Here is a 27,347-nt window from a genome sequence, read left to right on the forward strand (position 1 = left end):
GAGAGAGACAGAGAGCGAGAGAGAGCATGAGTAGGGAGGAGAGGGAGAAGCAGGCTCCCCGCTGAGCAGGGAGCCCTATGCGGGGCTCGATCCCAGGACCCTGGGATTATGACCTGAGCCGAAGGCAGCCGCTCAACCAACTGAGCCACCCAGGTGCCCCAGCCACGGCGGTGTGAAAGAGAAATGAGTGATGAGACAGTGCTGCCCTTCCCTACAGTGTCTGTGGCCCCTTTAGGCCTCACTTGACCCCACTGAGTTGCAAGTCTACCATTTTTTCCTGCACTTGGCCCCTAAACTCAAGCCTTATCCTGGTGTGGGTTTAGAAACAGTGATCTGTTCCCACCCTGAAGGAAAACAAGCTGGTGTATTAGTTTCCAACTTGGCACCTCCCTAAGGAGTTTCAGAGACCGTGACTCCTCTCACACACCAACCTGAGAATCAAACCTGCATGTGAGTTGTGAGTCCTCACAAAATACTTGGGGACTGCTGGACATTAGCAGATATTCATTGAACCCTTGTGTATGCCTCACACCTTGCTTGGGACTGGAGATAATAAACCAAGTGGTTGGGGTCCCTGCTCTTAAGGAGCTCACATCCTATCCTCATGTGTGTGTGTGTAACCAGTGCATAGATCTAATTAACAGGGTTATAAGTTGTGGTAAGTCCTGTGGGAGCTGAGTTGGGCATGTATGTGGTGGGCTGTCAGGGAAGGCGTCTCTGAGGAGATGACCTTTATATTGAAACCTAGAAAATTAGAAGGAGGCAGCCACGAAATGAGAAAGGACAAGGACAACTGGCTTTGGGTGATTGGCTAGTGGTACAGTTGACTAGTAGGGGTACAGGGGGGATGGAGAATTCTGTTTTGACCAGACATGTTAAATTTGAGATCAGTGGTACCTAAGTAGAGGTCAGGAATCTGGAGTGTTGGCCGTTTAATGATGAGAATCAAGGGATACAAGTGGTATTTAAAGCCACGAGCCTGGGTGTAGAGCCTGGGTGTAGACGGAGGCCCAGGGCTTAGGCTGGGGCACAGGAAGATAGTGATCTGGTCGAGGGAAGAGTCCTTAAGAAAGGGGAACAGATGAGTGAGGGCTTTGGACTTTCGGGCTTAATGGCCACTTGCCCCTAATTCGCCCAGGAGAGGGGCCTGGAGACGGTGAGGACTGAATGGGAGGAGAACGGGCATACAGCGAATGTGGACGTGGCTTTGGAGGCGTCTGCCGCGGAAGGAAACAGATGCTGGTGGGACTTGCGGTGCCCCGCAGACTTTTTTTTTTTTTAAAGATTTTATTTATTTATTTGAGAGAGAGCACATGAGAGGGGGGAGGGTCAGGGAGAAGCAGACTCCCTGCCGAGCAGGGAGCCCGATGCAGGACTCGATCCCGGGACTCCAGGATCATGACCTGAGCCGAAGGCAGGCAGTCGCTTAACCAACTGAGCCACCCAGGCGCCCTGCCCCGCAGACTTTTTTTTAAAGATCCAGGTGAAACCAGGGCGGGCTTGAGCAGGGACGGCACATAGCCAGGGCTGGATTGGTATGCGAAAGGTCCAGAGAGAGCATCCCCCACCCGCCCGGGAAAGTGGGGCTTCGAGGCAGAGGCCTCTCGGCCCACCAGCACCTAAGCCCTACCGCGAGCTCCGCCCAGGCACCCTAGGACCAGGCTGTACCTGCTGGGCATGCGCACTTGGCACCAGGCGCCACCGTTCCCTCGCGCCCCTCGCCCACTTCCGGGGCGGGTCCGCGAGACCCGGAAGTAATTAGGGAGCTGGGCCCGGAAGTCGGGATCTGGATTGTTTGCCGTCGTTTCTCCGCGCTCGTTGGTCCTGGCACTGCCAGCGCAGCCGCAGCCGCAGCCGCCGCCGCCATGGGGAAGCGACAGCATCAGAAGGACAAGATGTAAGTTGAGCCGCAGCCGGGAGGGGAGCCCCGCTCGGCTCGGTGCCCGCCTGTCCCGCACTCCGCGCCGACCCCTTCCCTCTCTCAGAGCTGGTTCCCAGAGCCACTCTCAAATGCCGCTTCGTCCCAGAAGCCTCTGACCCCTTCCCCAGGCGGAGAATTACCCCCCACCCCATACCCCGGCGCCTAGGTCTCCCGGGCTCCCGGTTCTAACGCACCGTAGGTGTCCTCATCCGAGCGTGGCCCACCCATCACCTCGGCGCTGGGCGAGCACGGGCCCCTGCACTCTTGAGTTCTGCTCCTGAATCAGCCCCTTCCTGTCCTGCGCCTCCAGTCTCCCTGCGTGCTGGTTCGTCGGGCTGCACTCATGCTCCGAGTTTTGCAGTTTAAAACAAATTAGTCTTGCCCCGTGCTCCCCTCCAGCTGCCACTGTGGTTTGTTGTTGTTTTTCTAACAAGACGTGAAACACTTGCACCTGCTTGCTGTGTTCTGCTGTCTCTTGAAACCAATCCAGGCAGGCTTTACTCTGCAGCACTACTCTTGTCAGGATCCCAGTAACTTCTCTGTTGCTAAGTCTAGTAGTCAGTTCACAATTCTCATTTTGTTGGGCTTCTCAACAGCATATGACACAGCTGACCATCTCGCTCCTTCTGAAGCCCTTCTTTAGCATGTGGGACACCATATGGTCTTGGTTTTATGTCTGCCTCAGTGGCCTCTCTATTCTCAGTCTCCTTTGCTGGATCCTCCTCCCTCTCTCCCAGACTTCATACATCCATGTTCTCCACGTTTTTTCTCCCTTTACCTTCTTCTTTGTAGTCTTCTCTCTTAAAATAGTCAGCTGCTTACTCAACATCTCCAGTTGGAGGTCTGATAGACATCTCAAATTTAATATGCTCCCCCCTCATTTCCCCCCTCTCAGTGGTCACACCGCTATTTAGTTTCTTAGGTCAGAAGTCTGGGAGTTAGCCTTGGTGCCTCTCTCCTGCGGCTCTCTCCTCCCCCTGTTCATCGGTAAATCTTTGTGGTTCTTCCAGGAACCACTTCTCACTCATCCACCAACCCTCCCATAGGTGGAGTTTATGTCCACTCCTCCTTGAACCTTTGTAGTTGCCTCCTGATTGGTTTTCTGCTGCCTCTCTTGCTTGTCCCTCTCTACACAGGCGCCAGAGTGATGCTTTGAGGACTTCTGTTAGATCATGCCAGGGCCCTACTCATAACCCTCCAGCAGCTTTCCATACTGCTTAAAGCTGATCCACAGCTCTTACCCAGCTTCTGGGTAAGACCTTCTTCATCTGCTGCCCCATGCCCGTGTGCACACTCTTCTTCAGCGACTTCACCCTTTTCTGAAAACACAACAACTGTTCCTGTCTCAGGGCTTTTATATGTGATAAGCCTGCTTGGTCCCTCTGCCTGAAAAGTTCTTCCCCGAGATCTTCCCATGGCTAGCTCCTTTGCATCATCAAGACTTCTGTTAAGTTTTGTTCATTTTCTTCAGAGGAAAGCAGGATTGTTTGTATTTGCTTATTAATTTGTGTATCCCTGTGTTCTGTTGTATTTACCACTATGGGTCTGACACAAAGTAGGTGTTTAATAAGCATTTGCTGAATGAGTGAAACGATTCAGTCATCACTTACTTCCAGAGACTGTCCTATTTATAAAGGGGGGTGGTAGTAATATTCTCTTTCTCTTCTTCAGGTACATTACCTGTGCCGAATACACTCACTTCTATGGTGGCAAGAAACCAGGTAAGGCATGAAATCCTTCTGTTTCCCTTGGTGTGGATGTATGTGTGTGTGTGTGTGTGGGGGGGGTGTAATTAAGGAATGATGTCTTCACTATACAATGAGACTGTAAAAATTAATAATGAACAAGAACACAGAGGGGCGCCTGGGTGGCTCAGTCGTTAAGTGTCTGCCTTCAGCTCAGGTCATGATCCCAGGGTTCTGGGATCGAGCCCCACATCGGGCTCCCTGCTCCGCAGGGGGCCTGCTTCTCCCTCTCCCATTCCCCCTGCTTGTGTTCCCTCTCTCGCTGTATCTCTGTCAAATAAAATCTTTAAAAAAAAAAAAGAACACAAAGTGTAGCAGACGGATAGGTTGAGAACACAGATAATTCACAAAAGAGAAAATACACTAAACACATGAGAAATGTTTAATCTTGGTGGTGATATTTTTTTTGTGTGTGAGAGCACGTGTGAGAGCAAAAACAGGCTTGGGGAGGGACAGAGAGAGAGAGAGAGTCTCAAGCAGGCTCCATACTGAGCACGGAGCAGACGTGGGTGGGGCTTGATTTCACGACCCTGAGACCATGACCTGAGCTGAAATCAAGAGTCAGACGCTTAACTGACGGCGCCATCCAGGTGCCCCAGTGGTGATACTTTTTGACATAGATTAAAATAACATTCTTTTTTCTGTCAAGTTAATAAAGAATAAAAAGAATGATAATACCCAGATCTATCAAGGCTGCAGTAAAAAGAGCACGTTCTCATTAATTGCTGTTGGGGATAAAACCAGCACAGCTGTCTTGGAAAGCCAAGCCAGACCCCACAGCAAAGGTGTTAGGGTTGTGGGAGAAACCCAACCGCAGTGGCTTAAGCAAGTATGTGCTTTTTCCTCTAAGTGTGTTCTTGATGTACTCCATGTGTTCTACTTATTGAAAGGTTTTTTAACCTACACTAGTTTTTGCAGTAGGTAGTTTACATGAACCTTTTCTTAACGTGGGATTGAATTATTGGTAAGAACACATCCATGAGGTTATTCACAGAATAAACTTTCTTTTATTTTCATCTTAAACAGATATTCCACAAGCAAATTTTCGTCGTTTACCTTTTGATCACTGCAGGTAAGAGTTTCGAGTGTTAATCTGTCCCTCCTAGTTGTTTTCTGATACTCATTATTTGACAGTGAATCTGATCCTTGGAGATGCAGATGTGGGTTCTGTCTGTGTTCCCCTACCTAGATCTTCCTTGAATTGAGAAAAGGTGACCTAACAGTGATAAGAACTAATACTTACTTTCTGTTCATTCTGTGTCTGTATGTTTATGCATTGTTTCTTTTAGCTTCTTTTTTAGCTTCCAAGGTGAGTAGACTCTGTCATTAAGCCTATTTTACACTTGAGAGGATCAGTGTTTAAAAGTGGGAAGTCCCTCACCCCGGTGTCACATCTAGAAAGTGATGCCATCGAGGCTTGAACCCTGTGGACTGACTCCGGGCCCATGTCTTTCATGCTTTACTTTTAGTCCAGAGTCTAGGTAGTAACAGCATCAGTAATAGTCATGATACTGTGAACCCCTTCCCCCCCACCGGGAACACAGGTTACTGGTGGGGATGGGGAGAGACCCAGCTGTAGAGACACTCAGAGGCTTCTTCCTACCATGGTTGGTATGTGTATGAACAGAAGGTGGGTCTGCTGGAGAAGTGGGGCTAGCATTAATGAACCCCAAGATATTGGGGGTTTGGGGATGGTCCATTTGGGCCTGAGTTTCCCCAAGCTCAAGCTGTGATCATCCCTGCTCTGGACACATGCATCGTGTGTGTGTGTCCCATTGGTTTCTGATTCTGTAGGTCACGATGAGCCTTGAGAACTGACAGCGCTCCTAGTGTTCTCCGCCAGACACCACAGGGCAGGAAGGGCCAGGGATGCAGCCACTCGGTCTGCCCCTGGAGGTTCCCTCGGAGCACTGAGTGAGGGCTTTCCCTGCTCCTGGCACTTGCTCAGGGAGGGTCAACAAGTGAGACCCAGGCATCATTGGCTGGATTTCTCCCCACCAAGTTTTGTCATCAGCCTCATGGGAATCTGTTCTCATTCAGAGTGTGTATGAATGGATTTTATGGAAATACTTTCATCCTTGGTTCCTAGTTCCTCCAAGAGGTCTCTAAACTGTGTTTCACCCACTTTTTAACTACCTTGGGTTCTGGGTAAAAATGTGCTTTGAGAATATGCCCTTCAAGACCCATTTGGGAGAAGATGCATGTACGGTGTGTTGCCATTTGGAGCTTGCTTTGGTGTTGGGTCCTGTTTTCATCAGTCCCCAGCAGGATCACCACTGGGTTAGAGTAGTAGGTTGGGCCAGAGAGGGAGGGCTTTCTGGAGCAGCATCTGGGGAGGTGACCCTGTCACTACCAGGCTGTCCAGGTCCGGGGGACTGACCTGTGCTGACCAAACTTAGAGATGACCGATTTACAAATAAGCCAGGTCAGCCAGGGCTCTTGATGGCTAGCGATGGAAACCCCGTGAAAGGCAAAAGGGTACTGGCTCAAGCAAGGTCACCATGTACAGTCTCCCTTCATCTATATGTTCTGCTTTTCCCAAGTAGACGCTCCACGAGGTGGTAAATGGCTTGTGGCAGTCTGGGTCTCTGCAGACCCATCTACCCCCATATCCATGTATTAGAACTTACCCAGGGCTCCTAGGGCACTTGCCTGAGTCATGTGCCTACCCCTTGGACATGTGGGGGGAATTGTGTGCACACTCTAAGCAGGAGCAAGCAGGGCACCCCCAGACCAGGATAGGTCCACCAGAGTCTCTTGGGATGAGAGAGGGCAGCTCTCAGTAGAAGAGTATGGCCTGCATGCCATGTGAGGTTTTAGGGAGTGAATTCCAGTCCTGCTGCCCCAAGGCTACTCTCAGGAACCTCTTTTGGGCTCGAACATGATGACACATGTCAGGTGACACGGCAGAGAGAGTGGGGAGAACTCGGCTGCTATCCCCCCAAGGCCCCCTCAGCACCTCCTGGGACCCTTGCCTTGTATTGATTGGTGTGTGCAGGGAGCTTCTGAGGGGCGGGGATGTGGGGGTCACCTCTGTACTGGCCCCTGGCCCCGGCTGGGCAGAGGAGCCCCGGAATTGTTGGAGGGAAGCAGGGAGGAACAAAGGGAGAAGTCACGGGAGCCACTGCGTGACCCGGAGTGACTCTGTCCTTTCTCAGTCTCTCTCTGCAGCCCTTCGTCTACCCAGTCTGCACCCCTGAAGGCGTCGTCTTTGACTTGCTGTGAGTTTTCCCTTGACTTTAGAGCTAACAAAAGGGGTGAGACTGTGGACACCCACTCAGGAAGGGGGTATGGGACCAGCTGGAGGGGTTGTGGCTTCAGGTAGTGCCAAGCCAGGCCGCACACTGGGGTCTTGGCAGCCTCGGGAGCATTGGGTGGCCTCTTGGGGACCCAGGAGAGACTTCCAGAGCCTCGGGGATGAGGCCGCAGTGTTGGTGTGACCCCTGGCCAGGCAGCCTTGCTGGCAGGCGCTACTGTCCCTGCCTGGGGTGGCATTGACCTTTCCCCGCGCATGGGGGAGCCTAGGGTTCTAATTGGCCTACCTATACCTGTTTTGGATGTTAATGAAATTGAGTACTTTTCACTTTATGAAAGCAGAGTCATAATTTAGGTACATACTTTCCCAGTGCTGTGTTTTGAAGCATGATGCTCAGTTTTATGTTCCAACATAAACCAGCTTCTGTAACTTTTTCATGCTTCAATCTCTTTTTAGAGAATGTGGAAAATACTTCAAAATAAAAGGAAAAATTTATCATAATCACACTATCCAGGATGACTACTGTCAACATTTATACTCCTCTTTTTCTGTGAGTTTATTTATGGTGCATGGTTGAGATAATACTGCAAAGATAGTTCCTTTTTTTTTTTTTTTTAAAGATTTTATTTATTTATTTGACAGAGAGAGACACAGTGAGAGAGGGAACACAAGCGGGGGAGTGGGAGAGAGAGAAGCGGGCTTCCTGCAGCCCGACGTGGGGCTCGATCCCAGGACCCTGGGATCACGACCTGAGCCGAAGGCAGATGCTTAACGACTGAGCCACCCAGGCGCCCCACGCGAAGATAGTTCTGAATCCATTTTTCACTCAGTTGTGTCGTTCAGAATTCTCTGGAAGCCTGACTTTCGATGCTGGCCCAGTATCTCGCTGTATGGACGTATCAACATTTACATGTATCTTTTCTCGCTGGTTTTGTTGTTTATCCGTAACCACAATAAAAACACTAGGTGTGTTTTTATTGAAACGTATCCAGAAACACTCCTCACTTCCTTGGTCAAGGCAAGGTGCTAGCAGAAGTGAAGCGGAGCGAAGCCCATTTGCAGCTCTCACCCGGACGGGGCCCTCCTGGTTGGTGGCCTTGCCACCGGGCTGCACCTGTCCACCTGGCCGACATTCTCTCCTCTCTTCCCTTCAGTAACATCGTCCCTTGGCTTAAGAAGTATGGGACCAACCCCAGCAATGGAGAGGTAGGTGGCCGGGCAGGAGTTTAAGTGATGCCGAGTGAACGCTATCCTCGCGTCTGTCCTTTGGGTCTGTGGTTTTCGCGTACACACAAGCGCGGTAGAGGACCGTTCACGGGGCACTGTGAATGGGACTGTCCTCCCCTCCCTTCCTCACACTGTTCCTTTCTGGAAATGTTCCCTCACGTACACACTTTTGTACAGGTGTACGTCTTCTTTCCTTGGGCCATGGATGCAGTCACACGCGCAAACGCCTCTGTACCTTGCTTTCACACCCCTTGGAGTGTTGGAGATCTGAACACCCATGCGTCGAACCCTGCTGTGTCCTGTGGTGGCTGCATGCGTCTTCCTGGGGGGCTGCCGCAGCGTGTTTGAAGTCACCCGCTGTTACGGCGGACAGGGACTACCCTTGTGCACGTTTCTCTGGACACATATACGAGTGTCCTCCCAGGACTGCTGGGTCACAGGGTGGGTGCATTTTCTGTTTTGGTAGCTACTGGCAAATTGTCCTCCAGGGAAGTTGCAAACGCTTGTTCCCCTTTCCCCCAACGGGTATCATCAGGTTTTAGACGTTTTCCTTGCCTCGCCTCAGTATGAAAGCGTTAATTTTTTTTAAGATTCTATTTTTAAGTAATCTCTGCACCCAACACGGGTTGGGTGCAGAGCCAAGTTCCAGCTTAGTCGCCTTTTCTGCCCCCCCCGCCTTGCCTCCATCATAAACCCGTGGGGCTGCTACGTTTCCCACTTTCCTGTGGTCCCTTTACTTCTCGGAGCCCTCGCGTTCCCTCACACTGCAGGCCCATTTCTTCAGTTCCTCAGTTGCAGCCACTTATTCAGCGAGGTGTGAGCCTGTGCTGTGTGCAGGGCCTGTGAGCTGTTGGCTGTGGGAGGCGGAGGCGGTCACCGGCAGGGAGCTGGCGGGGGGGTGGTCTTGGGGAGCGTCTGTGGAGCAGTGCCATCGAAGCTGAGACCGGGGTTGGGTGGGGGGAGATGGTGGTAGATAGAGGCCACGTCACGGGGGCCTTGAAGGCCCTGGGGGAGCTCAGGTTTGTTTTGGGGGTGCTGGAACCGGGCAGGGTTTCGGGCAGAAGCGTGTCAAGATCGGGACTGTGTTTTAAAGGCTCGCCTTGGCTGCGGTGTGGGAAACGGGACTATAGGGAGGCAAGGGTGGAAGGTGGGAGAGCAGCCAGGGAGCTATGCACTTGTCTGCGTGAGAGGTGCTGTGCAAACTTGCACCAGGAAGAAGGCTGAGGAGGTGGCACAGAGAGGCCGGACCCACCATTGCTGTTACAAATGGACCTGTGTGCCTTGCGGGGCCATCACATCAGGGTCTGTGTTTCCCCGGGGCCGGGGAGAGCCCAGTAGGGGCCTTTTAGTGCAGTCCCATCTTCGGAGGACTGGATCAGTTAGCATGTCCTATGCCAGGGATGCCAGGGACGGACGGGTGGAACCAGGTGATCTAGCCTGTGCTTGGCGTTCTGGGCCAGTGGGGCTTCAGCAGGAAGGCGGACCCCTCAGAAGCAGAGCCCCGAGCGGCAGGAGGGATTTGGGTGCACGAGTAGGGGCAGGCAGTTGGGGTGGAGGTGGAATGAGGAGGGCCAGCAGGGAGGGTGGGCACTTCTGTGGGACCTTGGAGGACAGTCGGCTCCAGGGTGTCTGGGGAGGTGCGTGAGGCTGAGAGGTTAACCTGATGAAATATGGAGGCGGCCGGTTCTGGCACCGTGGAGCTGAGAGCCGGCCGGAGCCAGGGCCTTGGAGCCGTGTCTGCTAGGATAAGGCCCTGTCCTGATGGGGAAGGCAGCAGGCTGCGTGAGGCCAGGTCAGTTCTGTGACGGAGACCATGGAGGCCGTGCAGGGTGGAGGCCGCCGTCAGGGAGGCCCAGGAGGACCTGGGCTCTGTGAGGCTTGACGGGGAGGCAGTGAGGGCCAAGCCGTGTGAACCGTGTCCCGGTTGCCAGCGTAGGTAGGACAGGTGAAATGTCACTGGTCCTTTACTTAGCCGAGGTCTTGTTACCTGATTCCTGGAGGCCCTTCTGTGCTGTCTGGACTCCGCTGGCCCCTGTGACAGAGTGTAGGGTGCTGTGGGCCCCTCGCGTCAGGTGGGTGACTCATCAGTGGTCCCTCCCTGCCCTTGGAAGAAAGGGGGCTAGACTGGGGGTGCGCGTTCTGGGCCTGGCCACCAGAAAAAGCCTGTGGGCTTTTTTCTCAGACGGTTGAGGTGATGCTTGCAGCCTGGCCTCCCTAAGGAGAGTGCTGTCCTTCGGGTGTCTGCTGTGTCCTTCTCAGTTTTGGTCATTTGGAAGCGTGACTGGCAGTGTTCCTGTGAGGCCTTCTGCTGGGAGCCACTGTGGGCTTCCGGGGGCTTCCTGTGGGGTCCGTGCTGCCTGCCTGTGCCCCGTGATTGGCTTGTGTTCAGGGTCCGTTGCCTTCCCTGATGCGAATGCCACGCCGGCCTCAGTGGAACAGCCGGGGTCAGGCTGAGGGTCTGCACTCTGTGCTCCCAGGGGTGGCTTTCTGGCCCCACTGTGCCCCTGGACTCCCTCATGTCTTCCTGTCCATGCTTGTCCTCACGGCCTCGGTCTCCTTCCCCGTGGATATTGTCATTCGGTTGCCTCTGGGCGCTTTTTGTTGCTTTGGGCATTTTGCTTCACGGGTGCTCTGCAGGGCCCCAAAACCTCGGCCTCTGGCCAGGCCCAATATGGCAGCTAACCAAGGGCTGGCTTGGCCCATGTCACTTCTCGGGGACCCAGGCGGAGCATGTTATGTGCAGGGTCATGCACCCAGGCCGCCTGGGCCTGAAGGAGGAGGGCTATCTGATGGAAGCAGCCTCGGAGCGAGGACCCTGTTGTCTGCCCTGAGTTGAATGCTCACCTGCACTGGGCCGGGGAGGGGAGGGCGAGGACACGGGCCCGGCCCTGGGATGCCCACCAGCGTTTCCTCTGTGCCTCGCTCGGGTAGGCAGAGCCGGGCCTGCACCAGAGTGGCCAGGGGCCACCAGGATGTGGGCCCTCAGTCAGGTGCTCCTGGGCACGCAGTCTTGCCTCCCCCTATTGGGGTCTCTCCGCGGCCCCCTTCACTTGCTCCAACCCAGGCCCCCGACTCCAGGGCAGCTTTTTTCCTCTGGCTGCCTGGACTTTGTTTTATTGTAAGGTTTGCCATAGAAGAGGTAAACCGCAGACAGTGCAGGAACTGTGAAAAATAGAGGACCCATCACTCAGCATGTGGGGGTGTTGATTCCTTCCCCTCTACTTTTTTTTTTTAATTTTTTTGTTGTTATGTTAATCCCCATACATTACATCATTGGCTTTAGATGTGGTGTTCCATGATTCATTGTTTGTGCATAACACCCAGTGCTCCATGCAGAATGTGCCCTCCTCAATACCCATCACCAGGCTAACCCATCCTCCCCCCCCCCATTTTTTAATGTTCTGTCTTTCTTAAATAGTCCTACAGCAGAACAGTAGGCGCACGCCTGTGTGCCCCGCAGCCAGATGAAGAAATACGTTCATTTTTAACTTCAGAAGTAGTCAGTGCATCAGGGCTCACAATAAAAACGTGTCAACATTTGAGAAGTATAAAACACACCTCCACCCTCAGCCTCTAGGTGGGGGTCGCCCCTGTGAGCGGGTCAGGGTGCCGCTCAGAGGCTGGGGGTTCCGTGGGGCGGCCCCTGCGGCTTTACCTCTTGCCTGCAGCTGTGAAGGCTTGCGTGGTCAGAGACTTTGCCCATCTCTCTGCTTCACCCAGCCTCATAGGCTCCGCGTTTCTTCACATCAGCCACTTACTTGTTATTACTAATTATTAATTCTTCTTCTTGCAGAAACTGGACGGGAGGTCCCTGATCAAGCTGAACTTTGCAAAGAACAAGGAAGGTGAGTGATCCCTTTTACAGCCAATTCAGAGACTGTGCCACAGACCCCAATGCCCCTGCTTCTCACCAAGTTCTCTGCAGAATCCATCATTCCTTTCTGATCAAGCTGGACACTTAATTTTTCAAATATGTAGGGGCGCCTTGGGCTGACTGAGTCAGTGGAGCACGCAACTCTTGATCTCAGGGATGTGAGTTCAAGCCCCACATTGGCAGTAAAGATTACTTAAAATAATAAAATGGTTAAAGTGGCAAAGGTTATGTGTACTTTACCCCAATTAAAAAAAAGATGTAACATAATTTCTCCTTAAAGGTCCAGGTAGTTTAAAGCTGGGGATGGGGTGGGGGATGAAATGTTGAGTTTGGGCACTTCTTCCCATGAGGGCAGTGGGGCCGTGAGGGTTGCTGATGGCCTTTGTGCATACAGTTGGGCCCTGTGGGCATGGACCCTGTCTAGCTGCGACCCTGGTCTGCTCATTGCTGGGGGCAGGAGCTGCTCAGAGGCCCAGGGCAGGTGGGTGTGGGGGTGTGATGGATTTGCCGGGTTCTTCGGCTGGGCTTCTCCTCACCACTGCTTGTGAAGCCCATCCCAGCCCAGGGATCTTGCTTTGTAGTCCTCCACACCCTCCGCTGGTCTTGTCAGATACCAGAGCTGAGGTGACCCTCGCAGGCACCGACCTTGCTCTTGGCTCTTTGTGGGTCTGGCACAGTTCTCTCAGCCCGTGTAGATGCCGCGGTTGAGGTTGTCTGCGCTCCCGGCAAGATGCTGAGGCACCTGACGCTGGGGCCCGACACGCCTGTCTCGCCCCAGAGCTGGTGCCGGCTCACTGTAAATGAGGGAGTGGCCTCGACAAAACAGAAGCACAGCGCTTTGTGGACGGTCTTGGAGGTCAGGGAGCTCCACGCTGGTAGCCAAGCACTGTAGACCCCCCGCTCTGAGATCGGCTAACTCAGAGGCCCACAGTGTGTCTCTCATTTAGCACATATTTATTGAGTGCCTGCCATGTGCAGAGAGCAAAACAGGCCACATCCCTCCTGGAATAAAAGGAGCTTACGTTATGGTGAGGGAGGAAACTGGAAAACAGCTCCCCATAGCGTGTCAGATGCTGCTGCTTCCAGCAACCGAAGATAAGGAGCGGGGAGGAGAGAGTCATAGCAAGACACGCTGACGGGGTTTGCGTGGGAATCCGATGAGAGAGGAGGCATAAGGGGATGTGGGGGAAAGCATTCCAGGCAGAGGGCACAGCCAGTGCAAAGGCCCTGAGGAGGCCTGTATTGCTGGAACAGTGTGAGGGGTGGAAGCAGGGGGCTACGGTCAGAGGGGTCTGGGTTGGGGCGAGCAGAGCAGTCGTGCAGGGCATGGGCAACCACAGGACTCTCCGCTGCCAGCCAGAGAGGAGAGACGAGATCTGACCATTCACCTGGGGTTTTTTTAACATTTTTTACCAGCAAGCACTTTTTTTTTTTTTTTTAAGTACACTCCACACCCAGCATGGAGCTCAGTGCAGGGCTGGAACTTACAACCCTGAGATCAAGACCTGAGCTGAGATCAAGAGTTGGATGCTTGGGGCGCCTGGGGGGCTCCGTAGGTTAAACGTCTGCCTTCGGCTCAGGTCATGATCCCAGGGTCCTGGGATCGAGCCCTGAGTCAGGCTCCCTGCTCTGCGGGGAGCCTGCTTCTCCCTCTCCTAGTCTCCCTGCTGTGTTCCCTCTCTTGCTGTCTCTCTCTGTCAAATAAATAAATAAAATCTTTAAAAAAAAATAAAAAAAAAATAGGGCACCTGGGTGGCTCAGTTGGTTAAGCGACTGCCTTTGGCTCAGGTCATGATCCCGGAGTCCCTGGATCGAGTCCCACATCGGGCTCCCTGCTCGGCAGGGAGTCTGCTTCTCCCTCTGACCCTCCCCCCTCTCATGTGCTCTCTCTCTCATTCTCTCTCTCTCGAATAAATAAATAAAAAATCTTTAAAAAAATTAAAAAAAATTAAAAAAAAATAAAATCTTAAAAAAAGAGTGGGATGCTTAACCAGCTGAGCCACCCAGGCTCCCCTTTTGCTTTGTTGTTGTTTTAAAAGATGCGAGAGCATGGGCATGTGCGTGAGGAGGGGGAGGGGCAGAGGGAGAGGAGGAGAGAGAATCCTCAAGCAGACTCCACGGTGAGCACGGAGCCTGCCATGGGGCTCAGTTCCAGGACCCTGAGACCATGACCTGAGTCGAAGTCAAGAGTCGAACGCTTAACCAGCTGAGCCACCCAGGTGCCCCTTTGGCTTTGTTTTTAATTGAAAACTGCAGACACATGAAAGTAGAGAGAATTAGTATGGTGATCCCCTGCCCCGTAGCCATCACCCAGCTTCAGTTCCTGTCCACTCAGGGCTGTGTGATTTTATCTGCTCCCCTGTGGCACCTGCTTCGGTAATTTTGAAGCAAGTATCAGATACCATGTCATTTCATGCCTAAGTACTTCAGTGTGTATCTGTAAATGGTAAGGACTTAAAAAGTAATCAGTACTATCATCACACCTAAAAATTTAACAGGAATTCTTTAGTATCATCAGATATCCAGCCCGTAGTCAAAATTCTGGAATGCTTTCATAATTGTTTTTTTATAGTTTTCAAATTAAGATTATTTATTTATTTGACAGAGAGAGAGATAGCGAGAGAGGGAACACAAGCAGGGGGAGTGGGAGAGGGAGAAGCAGGCTTCCCGCTGAGCAGGGAGCCCGATGCGGGGCTCGATCCCAGGACGCTGGGATCGTGACCTGAGCTGAAGGCAGACACTTAATGACTGAGCCACCCAGGCGCCCCTCAAATCAAGATTTTTTTAAAAGTCCACACAAATCCGTGTGATTGCTATCTCCTCAATCTCTGATCTGTAAATATCCCCCCCCCCCACTTTTTTTTCCACAATGTGTTCATTGGGACTTACTTGAACGGGCTTCCTGGCTGCCTGGTGTGGAGTCAGCGGGGCAGGGGTGGGGAGGGCAGTGGGAGTTTGTTGTAGTAATGCAGGCGAGGGTATAGGAGGTTAGGGAATGTGGCAAGGTCTGAGATGGAGGAGGAAGATCTTGTCTAGGGTGGTGGCTGCTAGCAGCGGGCTGGGGGCTGATGGTGCAGACTCCTCCAAGGAAGGCCATGCAGGGCTTGGGTTTTGCAGGATGACTGGGAGTTTCCCACTGGGATTGGAGCAGGGGGCGTGAGCGGCTGACTGTCCCTCTGGGTCTCCGTTCTGGGCCTGCTGACACGGGGTTCTGCCTCCTCCCTTGCTCTGACCTTAGCCCTTTCTCTGACTGGTTTTGCATGGGCCTTCTTTCTAGGAAAGTACCACTGCCCAGTGCTGTTCACCGTGTTCACCAACAACACCCACATCGTAGCTGTCAGGACCACTGGTAACGTCTACACCTATGAGGTGGGTTCTCAGGAACTGTGTCACACGTAGGCTTTTCAGGTGTGTGGCTCAGGGCGACCCTGGGCTGGCGCTGAGTTTGCACCAGGCACCGTGGGCACAGCCTGGCCTCGTCCCAGTGCAGTCGGGAAGAGGTGTGCCCTTCCTGCGGTCTCCAGACCGGAAACCTGGGGTGTGGTTTTGTACCCCAGGGGTCTGCCCCACAGTCTTTGTCTTCATTGATCAGGCCCTGGGAGGGAATCTGTGCTCTGAGGGCAGGCCCAGGCCTGAGGGAAGTGCTGAGCCAGGTGCCCCCCCGACCCTGCACCGCCGCTGGCATCCCCTGGAGGGGCAGATGCAGGATGGTGGGCAGGCCCCGCTCCCCGCCCCCAGCCTGCTGCTCCGGGTGGGCCGGCAGAGGGCACAGCAGCAGCCGTGTTGGCGCCGTGTGGCAGGGAAGCCCCCTCTGAGCTGTTTTCCCACCTGTCCCTGGCCATTGGCAGGGTCTGGGTGGCCAGCGCTGCCCTAGGGCCTCCGGGGTCGCTTTTGCCCAAAGAGTGCACAGATTTGGTGCAAGGGGTTTGGTAGAGCTGCATGGCCGGCCTTGTTGAGCCTGTTTGCTGATGTCACGTGTGTAATGGGAGTGTCCTTCGGTGAGCCTTGCTGAGATGGCTGATTCGAGTGTCGGGGGCTCAGCAGGCTCCGCCCTCCGTGGTGGGGCTCTCGGCAGTGGGTACATGGTCAGGCCGTCCTTTTCCTCACCCCTGGAAAGGCGCTGGCACCCACCCAGGGCCAGGGGTGGGGCAGGCACCATAACGGTGGGCTCCCTCCTGGCTGCAGGCAGTGGAGCAGCTAAATATCAAGGCCAAGAATTTCCGAGACCTGCTGACGGACGAGCCCTTCTCTAGGCAGGACATCATCACCCTCCAGGTGGGTGCCCTCTGCCAATCCCACTTCCCTGCCCAGGCTCTGGGGCCTGACTGGTTGCGGTTTCCCAGCTGCCCCCAGCTCCTGGCAGCGCCCCCAGCCCCAGCGCCCCTGCTGTCAGCCCAGGTCTTCACACGGCCGCTTCCATCTGGCTGTCACATCTCTCCTTCCGATGCCTGTCCTTGCTGCGTCAGGGCCGCTCATCTCTGCCCCCAAAGCCATGTCCGTATCCAAGTGGGAGAGGACAGGCTGGTGTGTGCCCTGCCCCAGCGTCGAGCATAGGCGTGCCTCTAGGTGTCAGCCCTGAGTGGGTTCCTGAAAGACCTGGACTTAGAAACTTCGGAGATGGCCTTCATGGGCCGTTCCTGTCCTTGGCATGTCCCATCCTCTTCAGCGGTCCATGTGTGCTCCCTCCCACGGGGTGGGCTTGCCGTCACCAGGGCCCGAGGCACTGCGGGCTCTGTGGCATCCGGGCTGAAGGGAGCGCGGGGGGCTGTGGGAGGCCTAAGGTGGCTGCCCCATGCCTGCCCACATCCCCTAGATGAACGTCCGTTCGTGCTCATCAGCCGTGTGCCGGGGAGAAGGGGACACAGTGTGCCGCTGTCCCCACCCCTGCTTGTGGCCCTGCCTGGGCAGAGCCTGCTCCTGACCCCTGGTGCCCTCCATTCCCTGCTCGATAGCCCAGATCTCTGTGCTGCCCCTGGCCTCTCTCCTTCCAGGCCCAGGACCCTCAGGCCGCCCGCCCATCCTTTGCTGCCCGGCTCACTCTGCTGCGTGTGTTCTTTTTGCTGCAGGACCCCACCAATTTGGACAAATTCAACGTCTCCAATTTCTTTCATGTGAAGAATAACCTAAAAATAACAGATCCTGGTAGGTACAACCACAGCTGGCCTGGGTGCCAGGGGTTTGGGTGAAACAGGTCAGTGCTTTCTGGGTAAAGCCCTCACCTTGCTGGCGGCGGGAGCACCCAGGAGCCTTGCCCAATCCCAGACCGGCTGATGCTTCGCTTCTGTGCCGAGGTTCGCAGGACTGCACTCGCCCACGCCTGCCCACAGGGGCCTGATGTGGGGAGTCCCAGCTGGGGCCCATATGCTTGGTGCCCACAGCCGCATACAGTGGAGGCCTGGCTCCTGCCTCCGCCCCAGGGTCCCTTGAGGCCACGTCCTCTCCCAGGTCCTCCTCTCCTTAGAAATTGTCTCTGTTCCCATTGCGGGGACAGGTGATGACTGCGGGCTGCTGGGTCCCTCTGGTGTGGACGCAGGTCCTGGGAGGGGGTGTGACTGGGGCCAGGGCACAGCTGGGGACGGAGTCCAGAGCTGACCACAGCCGAAACTGTGGGCGGGCTGACTTGCCATCCTTGCGGGCTGTTGCCTCGAGCTCTTCCCCGCACCCCCTCCCCTGCATCGTGGCCACCAGGAAAATGTCACCGTGTGGAGGCTTGGGTTACTTGGCCTGCGTCCTGTTCCAGGCTTCTGCTGTTGCAGCTGGCTCTGGCCTCCTGTCCCTGTCACGCCTGTCTGGGGACATTGCTGGGGGATTGGCTGGCTGAGCAGGGACACTGTGCTGTTTTGTAGATGAAGAAAAGGCCAGACAGGACCCATCTTATTATTTGAAAAATACGAACGCCGAGACCCGCGAGACACTGCAGGAGCTCTATAAGGAGTTCAAAGGGGACGAGGTCCTGGCGGCCACCATGAAGGTCCCCGAGAAGAAGAAAGTGGACAAGCTGAATGCTGTGAGTAGGCAGAGGGCCACACAGCTGCCAGCGTAGCCAGCCTGCGCTCAGAGGGGTACTGGGGGAAGGGACTCGTGAGGGCCCTGGCATACATTTGGAGGGAGGTGGCCAGGACCCCTCAGAGCCCAGCTACCCCTTGGGGGCCCAGAGGTGGCCTGCACTGAGGCTGGGGGTGGCAGGGCGTGTGCTGGGGGCCACACGGGGTCTCTATCTCACCCTGGCCCGAGCTCAGCAGCCTGGAGTGGGGAGGCTGGGTGGACCTCTGCCTGGTTACCACGGGACACTGTAGCCCCGGGAGAGACTGCAGGGGTGTTTGAGGGTGCAGTGGTGCTGAGAGGAGGGCACAGCTGGTGCCCACCGCCAGGGTGTCATGTTTGCTTCTTGCAACACCCACTGGTTGGTCCCGAGGCCCCCAGTTGGCAGTGATGGTGCCAGGATTTGTGCCCCGGCCTGTCTGGCCCCAAAGCTGCTCCTTCCCCTGTTCAGGCAGGGCTATGGGGGATAGCGTGGCTCCCAGAGAATTATCCAGGAAAACTTGCAAGAGGAAAGAAAGTTTGTTCACAGTCCCACCCCTTTAAAACAATAGCGCTTAGGGGCGCCTGGGTGGCTCAGTCGGTTAAGCGACTGCCTTCGGCTCAGGTCATGATCCTGGAGTCCCGGGATCGAGTCCCACATCGGGCTCCCCGCTCAGCAGGGAGCCTGCTTCTGCCTCTGACCCTCCCCCCTCTCATGCTCTCTCTCTATCTCATTCTCTCTTAAATAAATAAATAAAATCTTTAGAAAAAAAAAAAAGAACTAAAACAATAGCGCTTAGCATTTTGGTGTATTTCTTTCTGATGGGGAGAAATCCCCTTTTTTTTTTTCCTTTTCTGTCTTGGATAAAAATACAACATATTGGGGCTTATTTTTTCCTGATTGGAAAAGCAATCTGTTTACTGTAGAAGACTGAAACCTTTGAAAAGGAATTAGAGTCCCTCGTACTGTGAACCTCAGCAGTGACCAGTTCCTAGTTCAGTTCAGGGTCTCAGCTGCCACGAGAGCCTTGGCCAGTTGGGCCTCAGCCTCCTGCCCCGTCCAGGCCCTTCATCGTACGTGCCCCCGCTCGGTCCCCTCACTCCCTGAGCCTTTAGGGAGAGGGCCAAGCGCCCCGGAAGCTCCTGCTGGGCTCTGTGGGTGGCGGCCAGGGACAGCTTTTTGGAGGAAGGGCCCCGAGCGGCCCCAAGCCGTGGGGTCTTGGCCTCCCGGGCCGCTGCTCATGGGCCCCCTGGTTTCCTGTGCAGGCGCACTATTCCACTGGGAAGGTCAGCGCCTCCTTCACCTCCACCGCCATGGTTCCGGAGACCACGCACGAAGCAGGTAGCTGCCCATGTGCCTGTGTCTGCAGCAGTGCTGCCTCACAGCGGCCGAGGGCGGGCGTCCTGCCCCCCCCCCACCCCCCAAGCGTCACTCCATCGTGCCGGCCCTCACGGGGGCTTCGGCAGCTCCCACGTGGTCAGGCAGCGACGGGCTGCAGCAGGGGCCCGGCCGGGGGCAGGAGGTCCTCCCTCTACCCGTCGGGGTTGCACCACCCTGGGCTCCAGCCCACGTCCCACCTCAGCACTGGCCCTGCACCCCTTCCTCTCGTGTTTTCGGCCTAACAGGTCCCCTTCCTCCCCACCGACCCCACGTGTCCAGGCTTTTCTAGTACCCGCCCCGCCCCCGTTGCCGAGCCACGCCCCGTCCCTCTGCCCCCTACACCCACCCTGTCCTGCGGCCAGGGTCCTGTGAGCCCGGGCTTGGCCGGGGCCGAGCCTTGGGCTCTCCCCAGAGCCTGATGTGTGGGGTGGGGGGGTGTTGCCCCAGCCAGAGGGCAGCACAGAGCTCGGGCCTCGGTTTGCAGCTGCCATCGACGAGGACATACTGCGCTACCAGTTTGTGAAGAAGAAGGGCTACGTGCGGCTGCACACCAACAAGGGCGACCTCAACCTGGAGCTGCACTGCGACATGGTGCGTGTGGCCGCCGTCCCCGCCCCGAGCCCGCGCTCCCTTCCAGGGTCTTAAATCCGTAGCTGCCCTTGGTATGCGCTTGTGGTAGGACGAATGTCCCACTTGGTCCCTAGAAGGCCTGGGGCCCGCACTTCCCTCGCCGGAAGGGACCCCGTTAGCCGCGCACTGTGTTTCCTGGGCCCGTGTTCTGGGCAGGGGCGTGTGCACCCATCACACGAAAGGGGTCAGGCTCCACACACACACACACCCCTGCCCCCCACCTGCTTGAGCGGCTCTCGGCGGCCCTTGCTCCGGGTCACGGCAGATGCCGGTGTCCGCAGCTCAGCCTCACGGGTCCTGCTTAACCGCGTCCGGGCCGCGCAGCTGACCGGCAGCCCTGCTGAGAGGGGCCCCGGTGGTGCTTGCGCTCCTCCCGTCGGCTGCTCCTCACCTCACAGAAGTATCTGGACTGTTCTGTAGACGCCAAAGACCTGTGAAAACTTCATCAAGCTTTGCAAGAAGCAGTATTACGACGGCACCATCTTCCACAGATCCATCAGGAACTTTGTGGTGAGTGACGAGAGTCGCACTGGCCACACACCTGCGCGTCCGTGGAGGCCGTGGGACTCCTGGCCGGGGCGCGTGCTGCAGGCGACTCCTGGGAGTCGTACCTGTGAGCCCCTGCTCCTCGGGCGGGGAACGTGCGGGGGGCTGACCCCCGCGCTGGGCTCCTGAGGGGGGTGGCCCGGGAGGGCGCTCTCCTCACCAGAGGTAGGTGGGCCGCGGCCGCAGGGCCGGGCAGGGGCTCGGGCTCATGGGGCACAGCTTGCTGACTGGCTTTGGTTCCTCTCACAGATCCAGGGGGGTGACCCCACCGGCACAGGCACAGGTAGGCCGAGGGCTCCCCCGGCAGCTTTGGCTTCTCTGTAGGCCATGGGGGGGCGGGGGGCTGGTGGGGGGGCCGTGTTGAGAGTTCCAGATGTGGAATCTGATAGGCCAGCCACCAGCCTGCTGTGTGACCTCAGGCACATCCCTCAGTTTTCTCACTTTGAGAGGGTCGCAAGGCCTGGATGGATGGGGAGAGGCAACACGATGCCCTCTGGCCGCTCTAGAGACCCCTCTGGGCCTGTCGCCTCCGAGGCCCAGGCCCCTCCCTCACCCAGTGTGGTGTGAGCAGTCATGACCTGCAGCTTCCACCCTTTACTCCCTGAACTAGGGGTCCAGCCCCACGCAGGGCTCCGAGGGGCCAGGGGGCTGGGGAGGGATCCGTGGGGAGATGGTGACGAGGGTCCCTCGGGGCCAGGGCTGCCCTCTGAAGTACTCGGCGGTGCCCCTCGGCACTCAGCACACATTTCTGGAGCTGGGCTGCGTCCCACTGGCGGCACTGGGCCGGGACCCCGGCGTTGGTGCCGCCGGCCATGCTGCTTCTCTTGCAGGTGGGGAGTCGTACTGGGGAAAGCCCTTCAAAGACGAGTTCCGGCCCAACCTCTCGCACACGGGCCGGGGCATCCTCAGCATGGCCAACTCGGGGCCCAACGCCAACAAGTCTCAGTTGTGAGTCAGCGGGCGCCTGTGGGTGGGTCCTCCCTCTCAGCTTTGTCTTAAAGGGTGTGCTCAACCTGAATCTCGCCCAGAAAGTGGGCAGCGCCCTGGAGGAGACTCCTACCTCCCCCATGTGTGTGCCTTGTGGTGCGTGCCCACGAAGTAACGTGGGTGGTTGCTCAGAGACCCAGGGAGGCCGCGGGAGGTGGCAGATGCTGGCCCCAGGCAGGGGGTGGCCTAGGATGTGCACTGCATTTATAGAAACGGGGAGACCTGGGGAGGGCATGAGAATTGTGCTTGCAGCGCTGATAATGTCTGATGCGTGCAACACCCAGGCTGGTCCTAGCGGGTCAGCCGAGGGGGTGAGAATGGGCTAGAAGTACGGGCCCGGGTGGCCCCGTGTTCTGATGGAAAGGCAGGGGGTGAGGGCCCAACGAGGAGTGAGTGTGGGGAGGGGAGCGGCCAGACCCAGCCTGGCAGGGCAGGGGTGGAGGGGCGTCTTCGGGGTGGTAGCAAGACAGTTTTCTGGAGGAGCCTCACGCCATGGGGTGGGCAGGACAGGGGAGATCCGTCTGCGCAACGTGGCGGCTGGTGATGGTGGCATCGGGGGTGACGGCTTTCCTGCACATTTGATGGGATTCCCCTGCAGAACCGTCCGGTTGGGTGGAATGGGGGTGCCCATCCAGCCAGGGTTTCTCTTGACCTGTCTGTCGTTCCCTCTCTGGGAGCTGTAGGAGTTCACCTGAGTTTCATTATTTCTGAGTTTTAAAAATCCTTTGTTTCTGCTTGTTCTTTGTCGACTCTTTCCTCTTTGTTCTTTATGAGGAGGTTTGTATTTTTCTTCAGAGCTTTTTAGATTAGGCGTCTGTATTCCAGATATTTTTTTCCAGGTATTTCCAGTTGGAAAAATCGCCCATAGTACTTTAAAACATATTCCAGTATATATTCTGAGCCACCGAGGTGCTCCTAATTTGATATTTTAAAGTCAAAATTCTTTTCCAATTCCGTTGCTCATATAGAGAAAGTCTATTTTTGGGGGTGCCTGGATGGCTCAGTTAAGCATCTGCCTTCAGCTCAGGTCATGATCCAGGGTCCTGGGATCGAGTCCCGCCTTAGGCTCCCTGCTCAGCGGGGAGTCCGCTTCTCCCTCTGCCCCTCCCCCCTGCCCCCCTGCTTGTGTGCATGCACGCACTCTCTCTGAAACAACCTTTTTTTTAAAAAATTGATTTTAGATCTAACTGCTTTATTAAAATGTCTTAAAATTGGAATGGTTTTTATTAAGAGTGTCTTGGGTTTCCTAGATACTCAGGTTTATCAGCACAAGGTGGTGTTCCGCTCTTCCAGCGTGAACACCAGTCCCCTCCCGGTCAGGCCTGTAAGGAGAGGACGTGGGCATCCTGCTCTCCAGTTTACATGCTCTTTTGCCATCTGATCAAATTTGTTGCTGGGCCTACTTTTTGGGAGAGGCTGTGTTTCCAGATGCTTTTCTCTTAGCATCTGTTACTCTGGTCAGAGCGTTTTCTCTTCCTTCTGGAATTTGTGGATAGAAGCTCTGGGTTGACCAGCCTTGCTGTCACTGTTTTGTCCTGGAATAAACCTGGGCTGGTCCTCGCCGCACCGGGTGGTCCACCGGCCACTGCTTTAGGCCGCGTGCCACAGTCCTCACCCCAGAGCCGGGGCTGGCTGGTCAGCTACCTTACCAAGCAGACCCCAATGTAAGCTAACCCTCCCCAGCGTGCACAGCCTGGGGAGGGTTAGCTTACATTGGGGTCTGCTTGGTAAGGTAGCTTGCCAAGGACAGCTTTTGCGGATTCTTCGTGCTAATTCCTTAGTCGGGTTCCACTTTGTGCGCCATCTGGGTAGCTTCTGTTTTGCCAGAATGTAACTGGTCCATCTCTAGCTTTCCAAACTTCCGTGGTGTCTGCATTCCCGCTCCTTAATGGTTTACGGAGGGCTTTTCTGGTTTTATTTTATGTAATTTCCTTCTGTTTCCATCTTCACTGGCTTCCTCCGGTTTCTCTCCTTTCTCAGGCTCCGCCTCCGCAAATATCCGGGTCTGCACATGCTGACGGCACGCACTTCCCAGCTTCACTGTCTTCTTAGGTCAAAGAACGAATCGTAGACTTTACTTCCTTTCTGGTATATCTTTGTTTGCCCTGTTATTGCTTGTCTTTCCTTCTCTTCAGGACTCTTTCATTCCCCTTTAAGCTTCCCGACCTGTGTTAGAAACGCATGGCAGAGAGACCCACCTGGTGGCCAGAGTTCAGGTCTGCACACTTGTGGGCATTGGCGTCTGTGGAGACTTGCCCGCTGGCCGTGTCTGGTCAGGCCTGGTGGGCTCGGAAGTGGTGCTGTCCCCGGTGGAGTGGGTTTCTGGAAAGGGCCTCTGTCCCTTGCTGACTGTGCGTGCCGTGGGCCGTCGGGACGTGGGCGGCATCGTTTGGTGTCCCGGGAGGGCAGCCCTGCCCACACTGCTTCTCTCCATCTCTTGTTAGACCTCTTTCCTTTCTTTTACTTGGAGCTTTCCAGATTCTCGAAGCTTTAGGGCCGTCTTTTTAATGACACACACTTAGATTTAGGGTTATTTTAATTCAAACTGACGGTCTTAGGTGCATACTTCCAGTCAGTATCCATATTTTCTGTTATCCTAATTTGTACTTCCTGGTTCCCCCCCCTTTTTTTTAAATTTTTCATTTCTTCTTTTCTCTTTCTCCTGCTTTGGAAGTTAAGTGTCACTTCTGGCTTTAAGTAGATTTAAAGTCTGCAGTTACCAGTTAATCTCTCTCTCCTTTCCTCACAGACAGACCCTGCCCGAGCCGTCCCCCCAGCCCAGCCAGCTCCCATGTTCAGATAGCTGGACATTTAAATTTCACTCATTTCTATACCAAATTCGATGTGAAAGTTTACTAGGTCAGCATTTAGGGGTGTTTACCTACGTTCCTCGGCGTCTTTGCTCCCTTTCCTGCCCGTCTCCTTTCTTTCAGTTCAGCATCCCTGCTTCTTCAGCTGCTGTCACAATGGGACGGGCTCAGGTGTCCAGTCTCCCCCTCTGCCCGTGGGCTCTGGCAGTGTCTGTCCGCCAGAAGCTGGCAGCAGCCGGGGCTGGAGGCAGAGCTGGGGTCCCGGTCCCCTGGGCGGCCTTGGCTGACGGCCTGCCCTGACCAGGCAGGGTGTGGGGGCCGCACACACAAGGAGCTCCAGCTTCCCAGAGCTGCTTTGGGGGGATGGGGATGCCTGGTGTGTGCCCAGAAGTCTTGGGGGCAAAGCAGGCTGTGGGGGAAGCTCGCAGGCTTTTCCTGATTCCCCTTCTCCTCCTCGCCCAGCTTTATCACCTTTCGCTCCTGTGCGTACCTCGACAAGAAGCACACCATCTTCGGGCGGTAAGAGGTCTGGGGTGCTGGTGCGGGTAGGCTTCTTCCCCAGTGGGACCCTCTCACTGCCTTGCCCCCACACCTGGCTCAGTGCCTGCTTGCCCCCACAACCATCACTGCTGCGGTCACGGCCACACAGAAATGGGGACTTGGGCCTTTCTGTTGGCCAGGGGATGTGGCTCCGCAGACCTGCCAGCCGAGGGGCGGGCCGCTCTAGCCCCCTCTGGCCAGCTGCCATGTCCAAACTCGCCCCCCTTGGGCTCCCCTCTGGCTGGGTCCAATTTGCAAGTCTGGGCACGTCCTCGCCTCTCTGTCCTCTTGTCCTATGAAGGCCCAGATGGTATTTCCAGCTTGTGGCCTTGTGGCGTGTCACACCCTCAGCTCGGCAGCCTGTCACACAAAAAGCGCTAGGGTGCATGGAAGCAGTGCGAGTACCTGTGGCCCGCTGGCCCTGCTCTGACCCCCCCCCCCCCCCCGCGCAACCCCAGGCCTCTCATCCCTGTGGCACCTTCTCAGGCCCATCCTCTGCCCCTCTTCCTGCCATGCCACAGGGACTTGGCTTTTGGGGGTGCCCTGCCCTGGGGCACACTCAGAGGTACCCCTGTCCCTCGGCCGCAGGGTTGTTGGGGGCTTTGACACACTGACAGCCATGGAGAACGTGGAGAGCGACCCCAAAACCGACCGCCCTAAGGTATGTGCCGAGAGAGAACAGGGGATCGCCGCCCAGGCTGGGCACTGGGCAGGCGGGTTTGGAGGGGCCTGCTGCCTCCTGCCGTCCCCTCACTTGTCCCCCTCTGCTGCTAGGAGGAGATCCGCATCGACTCCACCACGGTGTTTGTGGACCCCTACGAGGAGGCCGACGCTCAGGTGAGGGGGCCACCAGGGGGGCAGGGGCTGCGGGGACCCTGCCCGGCCTGCGGGGCTCCGGGCCAGCCGTCACCGTGCTCCGTCACAGATTGCTGAGCAGCGCAAGACGACGCAGCTCGAGGAGGCAGCCCCAGAAAGCACAGGAAAAACCCACCAGCCCAAGCCGGGGAGCCAGGGCCCCCAGACGTACCGCCAGGGGGTGGGCAAGTACATCAATCCAGTGGCCACGTGAGTGCAGTGAGGGCGCGCGTCCCGTCTGCGTGCTGCTCTCCCAGCCTCCCAGTGCCCACGGGTCAGACGCCGCCCGTGGCGAGCGAGCACCGGGCATGGGGGGTGAGCAGGTGCCGGGGGGCAGCGTCACCGTGCACGAGGACCCCGGGGGTGGGGGGGTGCGTATGTGACTGTGACCTCACACCGAGCAGGTGCTGCGGGAGGGCGTGGGTTCCCAGCGCGGGGGACTGTCCACGCCCAGCAGCCAGAGCGAGTCTCCGCTTTCCAGGAAACGGGCAGCAGAGGAAGAGCCCTCCACCAGCACAGCTGTCCCTGTGGCCAAGAAGAAGCCCAGCCGAGGCTTTGGGGACTTCAGCTCATGGTAGCAGCAGGTCGGCCCCTCTGGAGCCCCGGAGGGACTCAGGGCTGGGGGCCTGTGTCCACATCACAGAGTTCTCTGCCCTTCCGACTACAGCTTACTAAAGCTCTTACTTGTTGCCCGAGTCCCCTTTCCTGGCCCTCGGAGTCCACGGGCCTTCCCAGCCTTCACTGGGTACAGTGGCCCCGGGCCGAGCCCAAGCCCACGTCTCAGACTGCCGGGCATGGGCTGTTGCCCTTAGGCCCGGGCCGGTGAGGAAGGCAGAGTCTCCTGCCTCTGGCTCTCCTACCCTCCCCCACCCCGTCTGCGTCCTCGTCTTGGGGACTGTTTACTCAGTGGGGCACCTGGGACCTGGTTAGAAACACCGGCTTGCAGAGCCCAGACCTCCTCCCCTGGGGCCATGGGCTGGGCGCTGCACCTGCGTGCTGCCCATGCTGGGGAGCTCCTGCCGCCCGGCCCAGGTGGGGGCTGTGCCCAGGACCCCCTGCCCCAGCATGGTAAGCGGAGTGCACGTGGGAGCAGCTGCCCACCCCCGCCCCCCGGGCCTGACTTCGTGCTCAAACACTCGATCCCTCACCCCAGCACTAGGGCTTCCAGACCGGCCTCACCAGCGTTTCCGGACTTAAAGAATCCCTTCCCTTGACTTTATTTTTCTATAAATGTAAAAAAAAAAAAAAAAAAAAACCCTAACGTTTGCAGGCCCGCCCTTTGTTTTCTGTTCGTTCTGTAGCCTGTGCCAGCGTGGCTTCCCTGCTCCTGACCTTGACGCCACTACCTCGGCTTTCCCAGAGCACCTCTGCAGAAGCGTGGCGACAGCTGTCCACCCCTCACACCCACTCCCAAGGCCTGTCGTCCTCGGGCCGGCACGGGCCACGACCCCCTCCAGCTGGTCACACTGCAAACTTCAGGCTCGGTCCTTGGTGGTTCTTTATTTCACCCAAGACTCAGATGTCCACAGCGGCTCCAGAACATACCTGGACTCC

General features: G+C 56.3%; 1 protein-coding gene across 3 annotated transcripts; it reads left to right on the forward strand.

Annotated features, from left to right (window-relative positions):
• Nucleotides 1–1,734: 1,734 nt before the first annotated feature.
• PPIL2 (peptidylprolyl isomerase like 2) lies at nucleotides 1,735–27,347 on the forward strand. 3 transcript variants are annotated; one of them, XM_081801691.1, is made up of 21 exons: nucleotides 1,735–1,897; nucleotides 3,593–3,642; nucleotides 4,693–4,738; nucleotides 6,825–6,887; nucleotides 8,077–8,128; nucleotides 11,943–11,994; nucleotides 15,301–15,392; nucleotides 16,209–16,298; nucleotides 17,090–17,165; nucleotides 17,870–18,030; nucleotides 19,311–19,386; nucleotides 19,910–20,016; nucleotides 20,476–20,565; nucleotides 20,851–20,884; nucleotides 21,432–21,549; nucleotides 24,861–24,917; nucleotides 25,527–25,599; nucleotides 25,713–25,775; nucleotides 25,864–26,003; nucleotides 26,275–26,377; nucleotides 27,095–27,347. In XM_081801691.1, the coding sequence occupies exons 1-20, from the start codon at nucleotides 1,866–1,868 to the stop codon at nucleotides 26,369–26,371; spliced, it is 1,569 nt and encodes a 522-aa protein (XP_081657817.1). In that variant the 5' UTR covers nucleotides 1,735–1,865; the 3' UTR covers nucleotides 26,372–26,377; nucleotides 27,095–27,347. The 3 variants fall into 3 exon arrangements, with proteins under 3 accessions (XP_081657817.1, XP_006743651.1, XP_081657818.1); XM_006743588.2 differs by lacking the exon at nucleotides 27,095–27,347 and having other exon boundaries at nucleotides 26,275–27,066; XM_081801692.1 differs by lacking the exons at nucleotides 6,825–6,887; nucleotides 27,095–27,347 and having other exon boundaries at nucleotides 26,275–27,066.

The sequence above is a fragment of the Leptonychotes weddellii genome, chromosome 13 (assembly GCF_054177405.1).
Source record: "Leptonychotes weddellii isolate Sample4059 chromosome 13, ASM5417740v2, whole genome shotgun sequence".
NCBI classification, from domain to species: domain Eukaryota; kingdom Metazoa; phylum Chordata; class Mammalia; order Carnivora; family Phocidae; genus Leptonychotes; species Leptonychotes weddellii.

What these genes read in the sequence shown, in the direction of transcription:
- PPIL2 (XM_081801691.1), top strand. Translation starts at nt 1,866, where the DNA reads ATGGGGAAGCGACAGCATCAGAAGGACAAGAT. An exon ending in TTACCTTTTGATCACTGCAG is followed by an intron (nt 4,739 to 6,824) that starts GTAAGAGTTTCG and finishes GTCCTTTCTCAG; the next exon opens with TCTCTCTCTGCAGCCCTTCG. An exon ending in CCCCACCGGCACAGGCACAG is followed by an intron (nt 20,885 to 21,431) that starts GTAGGCCGAGGG and finishes CTTCTCTTGCAG; the next exon opens with GTGGGGAGTCGTACTGGGGA.